Source organism: Microtus ochrogaster, chromosome 7, assembly GCF_000317375.1.
Source record: "Microtus ochrogaster isolate Prairie Vole_2 chromosome 7, MicOch1.0, whole genome shotgun sequence".
Lineage (NCBI taxonomy): Eukaryota > Metazoa > Chordata > Mammalia > Rodentia > Cricetidae > Microtus > Microtus ochrogaster.
This window is the reverse complement of record NC_022014.1, coordinates 32,516,954-32,527,583: the sequence shown is the minus strand read 5'-3', so window position 1 is coordinate 32,527,583 and position 10,630 is coordinate 32,516,954. Positions and strand designations below refer to the sequence as shown.

Below are 10,630 nucleotides of genomic sequence, written 5' to 3'. Positions count from 1 at the left end.
TGTAGACCAGGCTGGTCTCGAACTCACAGAGATCCGCCTGCCTCTGCCTCCCAAGTGCTGGGATTAAAGGCGTGCGCCACCACCGCCTGGCTTCTAAGCTCACTTTCTAAGACAGAGTGATAGAGGGAGTTCAAGGATGGGCTGGACAACTTAGTGGGATCCTTTCTCAAAATTAAAATAAAAAAGGTGTGGGGGCTATGACGTGGTGTGACACTGCTGGCTTAGCATTAGAATGAACCTTAGTTCAGTGTCCAGTACTGCCAATGACAATGACATAAAATTTAAGTCAAATGAAAGAGATTTTTCCCCCTTAAAATCTGATTCAATATCACCGTCCTTGGCTGCCATCATTTTGATACAAGGGGCAGATATGCTGACAAGATGAAGATACTGTCTAGTTAGCATTATGAGCTCTCTCTCTCTCTCTCTCTCTCTCTCTCTCTCTCTCTCTCTCTCTCTTTCTCTCTCTCTCTCTCATTTTTTACTACCCTTCCACTCTCCCCTCCACTAATTACCACTTCCTGAAAAGTTTTAGCCAAGCTATAGAAATAGAGAGGAATGTGATAAAAGGCATTTTAGAGCGATTGGCTTATAGAGTTCCCTGGTTTTGGTTTAAATAAGAGAACTGAGGCCTAAAGAGGCTCAGGGATGTAATCCTAGCACTCAGGAAGTCTAGACAGGAAGATTCCAAGTTCAGTCAGTGGGCTACTGGTGAGTTCCATGTTTGTCTTCCTTGGGCCACAGCATAACACTGTAATGAAAGGAAGGAAAGAATGGAGGCAGAAAGGAAGTACGGATCGAAGGAAGGAAGGAAGGGAGGAAGGAAGGAAGGAAGGAAGGAAGGAAGGAAGGAAGGAAGGAAGGAAGGGAGGTCAGTCTTTGACTGTGTTTTTAATTGTATTCCATATTGTTTTTGTTTGTTCGATAAGGGAGGTCTCCTGAGAGTTTCTTTCGAGGACTATCTATTAGTATAACTCAGCCATTATTTGTAAGCATTAAGGTTAAATTTTTTTTTTTTTAGAAAATCCTCCAATCCGGAAATTTGTCTTAATTTTTTCCTCAATGATGAACATAGACTCCAAGTATTTCTATATGTGTGATGTGTCGGGGCATGTGTGTACTTGCTATGAGTAGGCCTGCACTGGAGATACTGGCTTAGAAAGGAAGAAATGACAGTGATGAGCTCAGTGGTGAGCGCCATGATGTGTGAACGTATTCTGGAGTATGTGTTGTCATGTGTAGGGAAAGTTAACAATGCTGTGCTGACTTCAGGAGAACAAAACCCCTTGGAAATAAAGAATATGAGGACCTCCTTGCAGGATTGCGGGTTGACACTATGGGCACCGTGCATGATAACTAAATGCCCTATCATCAGTGAGGTATGGTCTTAGCCAATTAAGTAATCAATTAGTCAATTGATTCATACTCACTATTGAGATGACTTAGGTTGGAATGTCTCAGGTAGCTCAGGCTGGCCTTGAACTCACTTCTGATCCTCTTGATCCAGCTTTCTGAGTACTTGAGATTTGTTGACCTGTACCACGAGGTCTGGTTGAGGATTTTAAAATATCAGCCCAGTGCTTCCAATAAGGATTTGATTACAGGAGCATTGGAGGGTTGGGAAGAGAGTATGCTGAACCTTGGGTTCTAGAAACTAGAGAGACGCTGCCTCATGGGGTAGAATAAATGATCTCACGGGCAGAATTTTATTTGTTCAGTCTGTTTCTACGTTCTGGTGATCAACAAATAACCGTAGCAACAACGTGAGCGTAGGCCAAAGAAAATAATATCGAAGCCACATCCAGAGAAAGAGAGCCTGGAACAAAACTGCAAATCTGAATCAGTTTTCATGGTGCAGGTTTTTGATGTTCTGGGTTAGGTGTCATGGATCCTTAGCCACCTTTAATCTGTTCAGCCATGGTAACTACTGCGAAAATAAAACTGAGACCCGATATCTAATAATAATGGCCCTGGAGGAGATGTGTTTGGCCAGCACTAGAAAATTCAGCTCTGCTTTCAGGTGACACAGAGGCCTGGGTTTACCTCTCTGCGTTCCTCTTTCCCATCTTAAAAAAAAAGCTTGTTTTGTATACTATACCATAGGACAGTTGTAAATCTGCACTTCGGTGATTTCCATGAGCTTATGTAGTTCCACAGACACCACCAAAACATAGATTTGATTTGTTGGTATTTTTTTAGACAACATTTTGATATGTAGGCCAGGTTGACATCAAACACATAATCCTCTTGTGTCATTCTCCCGAATCCTGGGATTACAGATGTGTGCCACTGAGCTTGGCCACATCTGCTTTGAGAACATCCCATCACACCTAAAGTTCCCTAGCAACTGTCTGTGGTCAATCCCTGCTCCTTCTTCTGACCACAGTGATCTCCCGTATCTTTCCTCGCTTTTTGGTATGACCTTGGTTTTAACTCTATAAGCATGCAGCTACTTTAAGACACACAGGTTATGTTGAAACACCTTTATTCTTTTGATCCATAAATATTGGTTACTGACAAAAGTGGAAAAAAAATCCTTAAGACTAAATCTCACTAAAGCAATCTCTGTGTACAGTACATGGAGGGTGTGCTTTGACAGCGAAGGAGAATGATGAGATTTGTACAGAAGCAGTCATGGGGGCACTGCTCATTGGGAAGGGTCCATGTGAGTGATGGAGAAACTGCAGAGGTATGGATAGAAAGGTACTTTTCATAATGCTTCCATATAATAAACATAGAATCCATAAATCCAGCTAACGAGTAAAAATGTTCCTTAACCTCCCCCCCTTAGGAAATTGTGTCCCCAACTAAAAATGTTACAGTAAGAATTGCCTTTTATTAGAGAACTTCAAGAATTCCTTACTACAAAATGTCTAGTTGAGTTTACAGGACTAGAGATGTCTTTGGCCACTACGAAGCAAATGAATGGGTCCTCTTGATGGAGTGGCATTTGAGGGTCGTCGGAGGGCTGGCAGCAGAGCTGAGCAGGGTCTTCTCCTCCCACATGAGGGAGGCTGTCAAGCAAACACACAGCATTATTTTTCTGAATGATGGAAGGTTAATGTGTTTGCGATTTACAAGACGGGTTAGACGACTGGGACTTGGAATTTCCATTGGTGCTTCACAAGCCTTCATGGGGAGGAGGACAGTATCACAAAGAGGGGCCACAAAGATACTGGGATGGGGTGAGAACCTGTCTCCCAGCAGCCCAGGTGGTGATGCCTGGTCCTCTCCAGTTGGGATGGAGTTTCAGCATCCTGACGTGGTCTTCAGGATGCATGCTGTGGCATGGGATATAATGGCACCCCTTGTCACACAGAGCCTCTGCCAAGTGTGCTCCTTTGAGACATGAAACGAATATCTCATCTGACCTTAAATATGAACTCTGTGCCCAGATCAGACATCTAGACCCTTTTCTTTCAGCCTGTCCCCTCTCTGAAAGCAGAGTTACCTCCCTCCAGCTATAAGGACATCAAAAACGAAAACTCCAAACTCAGAATTTCGCAGCAACAGACACCCAGGTGGTTTAGGGATGTTTACATGAGAGGCTTCTGAGACACACAGTTAGCAACCTGTTGAGTCGTCAGGCCTTAACTTTCAGAAACAAGAGTATCCATGTGTGGCTGAGCCCATTGGTTCCTTCCACCCAGCATCTGGCGAGGAGTCTGGTGGCCGTCTAGGGCTTCTGAGGATGCTGCCACAGGGCAGGCAGAGTGTGATGGGTGCAGCTCAGTTGAAGTGGGGATGAATGTAGAAAAGGGAAAGGGTGGAGAATGAAAACCCTAGAGCTGAATGAAACTTTGGGGGCTCATCTAGTCAAAACCCCTCATTTTATTGGTGGGTAAACTGAGGCACTGAACTGGAATGTGACTTGCCCATTAGTTACAGGGCAAGATGGAGACAAAAGCCAGACCTAGAAGCCATGTTTCTGGAGCCTCAATCCTCTCTCTCTCTCTCTCTCTCTCTCTCTCTCTCTCTCTCTCTCTCTCTCTCTCTCTCTCTCTCTTTCTCTCTCTCTCTCTCATATGCCACTTTCCAAAATCAAAGAGAGGGATCAGAAAGATTTGTCTTTCATGTTAAACCCAGCATCAAAATGCATCACTTATAAAAATAACTCCTACGTCCTGAAAATACTTCGTTAAAGCACAGCAAGCCTCCTGGAAACATTTCACAGTTCCTCAGATTCAGAAAGGATGGCAGGGGGATGTGTGTGGGAGCTAAAGTGCCGGCTCCTCTCAGAGTAGGCGCCTTCTAGGGCCCAAGTCATGGGCAGCCCTTTCAAACTATGATACTGGGTCCAGTCCACAGACATCTGTGGAAGGAATGAGAGATGAAGCAGGTGACAGCTAAGAGCTCTCCAAAGGCAATGGGTTGAGTTTGGTGGCAGAGATGTTGGGATGACTGCTCCTCCATCCTTGGAGACTTACGAGTCATGTCTTTGGATGAAGGGAAAGCTGTGATGTTCACTAGAAGAAGGGTGTTGGAACAGAAGCAAGAGCTACAGGCATCAAAGGGGATGGATCTTTGGCCAGCGCAGAAGACTCTGGACGAGCAGCAGTCTGAGTCAAGAGCTTCTTGAATCTGGTAGCTGCAGGAATCAAAGCTGATCTTTTGGCCATGGTACCTCTGATCAGGCAGCTCTCTCCCTTCCCTTTCGGAGATCAGAGGGATGGGGTGGGCCCCATGGCTTCACACCTGGGGTATCACTTCCCACGTGAGTGAGTGTAACAAGCCAACGAAGCAAATGAAGAACTCAGAGAATGTCAGAATCCTCCACACTTTACATCAAGAACTCCAATTCTCAAAACTAGAGACTTCGGCAGGTCCAGGCGAAAGAAACTAGGACTGGAGGAAGGTCGATGAGTGGACAGGGAAACGGGGAAGGCCAGAGGAAACTGGTACAGAAGGCTAAGAGTGAAAGTGGAAAGAAAGGGAGAGATTTTAGCTGGGGAAAGAACTGGAGCTTCTTAAAGGAAACACATTGCCTAAGACACTGGGGGGAACTCTGACGATCAAAGTCCAGTTAGGAGGTTAAGGAATTATTGGCAAGCTTTTGTGGCTCACGAACAGATGGAGTCATGAGTTCACTGGAGGAAGTGAGAAAGGAATGCTGGAAGGATAGGGGTGGTAAGAAGCCTTCAGGAAGAACACTTGGGGCAAGTAAGACCTGGACACACCTAGTCCAGGGCCGTGGAGACATGCACGAAGAAACAAAGCAGACAGAGGGAAATCTTGAGTTTCCTTTGCTTGGGATATGAGTGTTTATCATGAGGGAGCCATGGCCCTTCTATGTGTCACAGAGAACACCAGCCTGCTTGGGCTAGAAGCCGTGACATCTGGGTTCCAGCCCCAGACACTCTCAAGTGAGTTCATATAGCCAAATAGCTAGCTGGTTCTGGAGTGATGGGTGAGTTGATGGGATCTAGTGGTTTTCCCTTGTCACCGAAGGATACAAGGTGTGGGTGCCTGAAACCACACAGTACAAGACTCTCTATGTGTATTATGTTTTCTTCATATACATACACATACAATAAGGTTTAATTTGTAAATTAGGCACAGGAAGAGATTGACAGAAAAATAGGACAAGTTATAAGAATATACCATAATAAATGCTGTGTGATTGTGGACTCTCAAAAGAGTTAAGACAAATGTTAATATTTCTGGATCATGGTTGGCTACAGGTAATTTAAATGAGTCATGCAAAACTGGAGGAGGGATCGTGTATTTCCATGTTGCAGTTAAGACACAGTTTTCCGGAGTTTGGAGTAGGGAACTGGATCAGACTAGTCTATAGACTTCTGTCTCTGTTATTATGCCTCTCCTTTTGAGGATGAAGCCGAAGAAAAATCCTTTGGGAGAAGCAAGCATTCTGACATAACCGATGCCAGGTATTTTATACCAGAAGATGGTAAGGCAGGGAAGAGAAATAATTTGAAATCAACTAATAAGTTTGATAAGACAACCCCTGAGACAGACAGACAGACAGACAGACAGACAGACAGACAGAGAGGAAGCTAGACAGACAGACAGACGCTTTTGCCAGCGCCAAGGTGGGGAAAGAGCCTGGGGTAAGATTTTGTTCCCCAAGGTGTAGAGAATTAAATAGCCATCTGAAGATTCTCCAGGGGATGTCCAGACACCTGGGAGGGGATTCTCGCCTACCACAATCTCAACCTTTCTCCTCCCCAGTAGCACACAGCCTTTAAAGGGGTTAGCTAAGGGTCAGAGAGTTACAGGGGGCTGGGCTGGAGCCAGTGGGACATGCCTTTGCTTCTGGAAGGGAGCCACTCTCTGTTTGGATTGAGCTCTTCTCTTCCCTTGAGCCTTACCTTCTGCAACCAAAACTCATAGACCCATGGGAACCAGCCCTTAGGAAAAGCAGGGACCAAGGAACTCCTGGCCCCATGGTCCCAGGGATACCCAGGCAGTGGGGAGGCTAAGGCCTGCCTTTGGAAACTCCAGCTTCCATCCTTCTGGGTTCTGAAGAAGGGTATAGGAGAGCTTGCAGCTCTTCAAAGCAGCGAGGGGAAGCAGCCCACGGACTTCTTCATGAAGAAGAAGTAGACTTGGCTAGATTAAAAATGACCAGGACAGATACAAATTTCTTACCACCTTGCTTTTTAAGGGCCATATCCATGCAGAACTGAGGGCACATAAAATCTGACTTTAGGACATTGTTGTTGGAGTCCGGTAAGTGATAGTTCCGTTTCTTAGGTCACTCCACCTAAGGGGTCTTGGGCCGATTCTCCCCAGTCCCAGACCAGAAAGATACCCTGGCCCTTTGGGGGGGGGGCGGATTCCTCCTAATCTTGGGGGAGCGGGGTTGCTCTCATTTATAGTTTCCCAGTAGTTGGTCACACATTGTCCACCTTCAGATTAGAGGCAAAGAGGGGGCTGAGGTGGGCTGGCAGTGGAGCTGCCAGGTGCCCCTACCATGTGCCCAAGTGCCCCTACAAGGAGGAGGGGTTGATGTGGCCCCAGAACAACATCCCGGGACACCATTATTCATTTGCATCTGTCAATGGGTCTTGATTCCTTGGATCCACTGGTTTGAGGAAAGTAACAGAGCTGCAGGGGGTGAGGTGGGGAGGTAGGTGGGAGAGGGAACACAGGAAGAGAGAATGAGTTCTAAACAGAAAAAGGCTGTGGAGTGGGCCAAAATGGTGGAAAGGCGTGCACAGGATCCGGCATGACCACGTCAGAGAGCTCCTGCCTGTTCAAGGGCTAAGCTTCTTCTGTCTGGAAACTTCTTCCTCCATCCTGCCTGAGGCTCATGGGTGGGGACAGACAGAGCCCTAGAAAATGGGAATGGTGAGCCCCTGAGATCCTGGGCATCACAGTGGCCCTCCCCACCCTAGCTCTCTGCCTACTGCAGGGGCCTCCTGGGAGCAGAGCTCGGGTGAAGGAAGGCAGGCCTGAGAGGAGGTCCTAGTTCAGACCCAGTGGCCTGGAGGGAGTGGGGAGACGATCCGATGGCTGCCAAGGCACTTCTAAAGTCCTGGCAACCCATCGCTACTCCTCTCTGGGGGGCAAGAGCTAAAGCCCCAGGGAGGTTTGAGGAGAAACAGTGAAGGCTGGGAGAGCACAGCCCCCACAGTACAGAGGCAGGGGCAACCAAGCAGCTAAAGGAAGAGGACCCTTCCTGTTTTGGGGGCTGCAGGGCTCAGCGAGGGAGGGGCCGCTCGGTAGAGACCAGAGTTCCAGCAGGCAGAAGAGAATCATTTTGTGCTTATGAACACAGCAGCTCTCTGGCTGAGAGCGAGCAGGCAGTTTTTAGGCACTAAGAGATTTCTGTGATGCGGTTCTAGATACAGGAAGGAGACCGAGTAGTCTATTCGGTCAGCCCACTGACTGCACCCGCTGGCTGGCCGGCTGGCTGTTCAAACTCAGGCAGCTTCGGATTACCTTCACGGGGAGGGTCCACTGGCTGGGAGAACCTTCGGTTGGGTCTCCTGGAAGGGGTGAGGGCGGGGGCGGGGACTGAAGGAGTGGCGCAGGTGGTAGGAAAGACTGGAGCCTTACCACTCTTCTCATTCGCTTGGGGGAGGGTTCTACTGGGAGAGAAAGAGCTCTGTAGCCTGGGTCTGTGCTTGTTGGACCAGGCATTTGGCGCCATGTCCCTAGGGGTATGGCTTTCTGGACAAAGGCAGCCCACCTCCAGTTCCAATAGGGGAAACTGGGGAGGGGAAGGGAGGAGAGCAAGGCTGGACTCTGTGCTCCTCATCCCTGCCCTGCTCTGCTCTGTCCTGCCCTCGCTCTGCCAAGCAGCCCGGCCACGCTGCCGGTCACACGGTCACTTCGGTCTTGCTGGCTGTGTAGCAGGTGTGATGGCCCGGGATATAGTGCAGTTGCTCCACCGTGTTGTGTCTGCGGGAGGCAAAGGCATGGCGCTTGGCTGCCGTCTGGCTCTGGCCCAGGGTGGCATAGGAGTTATTGGAGGCACTGGGATGGGAGTGCATCTTGGTCATACGGTAGCGGTCCAGCACTGGCGTGGACACAAAGACGTCCGTGTGCGAGATGGCCCGCGACAGCGATTGCTCTGGGAAGGCCGTCCGCTCTGGGGACAGCAACGGGTCCTGGGAGTGCAGGCGCTCTGTCGAGAGCAGCTGTTCATCAGACAAGATTCGATCATAGGGCATGCCAAATTCATCAGGCAAGCCCCGCCGTGGGGACAGGACCCTGTCCTGGGACATGGCCCTGATGGGCCTACGTGGCCGTTCTCTAGGCAGCGGCTTCTGTTGAGACATCTGGATGACGTTGAGGGGGAGGGTGCCACGGGCTGCGAGGTCTGGAAGGTGCCTCCGCCTCATGTAATACTCATCAGCTTCCTTGTCAGCTGCAAGAAGACAGGAAGACAGAAAGAAGGAAGTAGGGAGATGGGGCAGCTTCAGGGAGTAAGGTAGGTGCATGTGTGGGGGTGGGGTGGGAGTGCACACGCCTCTTCCTCAACCACAGACTTGGAGATCTTCAAGGATAACAGGACCAAAAGCCTTTTGTTAGTAGAGTAGGTGAGGGGTGGGGGCGGGGCTCAGACAGGTGACCTTAACTCCCCCCTCCACTGCTCATACAAAGGACTCCTTAAGGGCTTGTGAATGGTGGGTGGGTTCTGATTCAGGGGCACTAACTACTTGCACCCCAGGGTCTGTATCTCCAGTGGGCCCCCAGATTCTGTTTCTTTTTCAGGAATCACTTTGGGGGGACTATTAAATGACTTCCCCATCCAACTCATAGTGGAGCTGATGGCAAGCCCAAGGCATTCCTGTGGCTTGCCTGCTGCACCTGCTGCATGCGGTTCTGAAGAAGAATGGTTCCTGGTTTTGCTAAAACACCCAGGTAGAGTTGACGGCTTTCAGATGATATCTACAGCACTACTTTATGAAAACTGGGCACGGAATCAGGTTTTGTTAGAATAAAATAGGATGTGCATCTAGGAGGCATTTGCGGAAAGCTTCACTGGTAACCTAGGAACCTAGTAACACCTTCTCTGGAGTAACAACCAATGTACAGGAAACCAACACATGGGCATCCAGCCCCCACAGCCATATCACCAGCCTACACTTACTCCCTGTGCCCACCAGGCAGCAGGCTGGAGCAAAATTGTACGTGCATCTTGCTTAGATACTTGGAGCTCCTGTCTTTCTAGTGTGTTCTTTCAGAATTGCACTATGGATCCTTGACTTTCCAGGGCACATGCAAGGCTGCATTGTCCCAGATTTCAGTAAGGAGGCCTCCTCCAGACAGCTGTTGGGACTCATTGCCTAGTTGCCTGCCCCTCAGTGGGCTCAGGGTTGGTGTGGGGACTGTCCTGCCAACTGAACCCCGTTCTTTCATTTCGGAGCATCCACCAGACCTCTCAGATGGTCAGAGATGCTCTAGTGTTGTCAGAGAAACTCAGCATTTCTCTGTAGATGGCTGAGATGGACTTGGGCTGAGCTTCTATCATGATGAGTCACCCTGAAACTTGAAGTACATGCCCACACGCTAAATGAAGTTGGGCAGCCATCACACATGACTTATAGGACTGGAGATGTAGGTCAGGGGTCAAATGCTTGCCTAGCATATACAGAGCTCTGTGTAGCATCCCCAATACACAAACACACCAGTGCACACACACATACATGAGCAGGGGTATTGACTCATTCATAGGGTAATGAGAGGAAGTTATAAGGATCAGGTCAGGGAAGAAAAATGTTCCTAAATGCACTTTCTTGACATTTGAATGCCTTAAACCTATCAATGCCAATAGCCATTTCAGACTCACACAGCAGAGGTGAAGAGAAACTAAACCTAAGTTCCAAAATGGAAGTATGAACTTAAGAAGGGTGGAGACTCAGGTCCTTGAGATGGTCTTGGCTGGGTTAGAACGGTTCTTTGGGCCCTTGGTACCTCTTTTTCAAGGAATGACACACAGGAAGGCCCATAGTTTGAAACAGGCTAGTGGCAAGCTGGTACATGAGTGGTAAGTACAGCTTATAGAGGATGGGGGCCTCAGGGTCCTACAGCATCATTCTTAACCTTGACAAGGGTGAACTCAGGACCAGGGGACCAGAAGAAAGAGTTCTGTTTATTCTCTTCATCCGATGTACAACTCATTCCTTTTCTTGGGAGGCTACACCTGGTCCCTTGGGTA

The 10,630-nt window shown here is 48.5% G+C and overlaps 1 protein-coding gene across 2 annotated transcripts in view; it reads right to left on the bottom strand.

Moving 5' to 3' along the window:
* Positions 1-2,468: 2,468 nt before the first annotated feature.
* Positions 2,469-10,630, bottom strand: part of Shisa6 (shisa family member 6) — a 302,821-nt gene continuing 294,659 nt past the window's right edge. For both annotated transcript variants that reach the window (XM_013347424.2, XM_026780443.1), the window contains one exon: positions 2,469-8,836. In XM_013347424.2, coding sequence (XP_013202878.2) covers positions 8,286-8,836 — 551 coding nt within the window. In that variant the 3' untranslated portion in view covers positions 2,469-8,285. The remainder of the gene's footprint in view (positions 8,837-10,630) is intronic.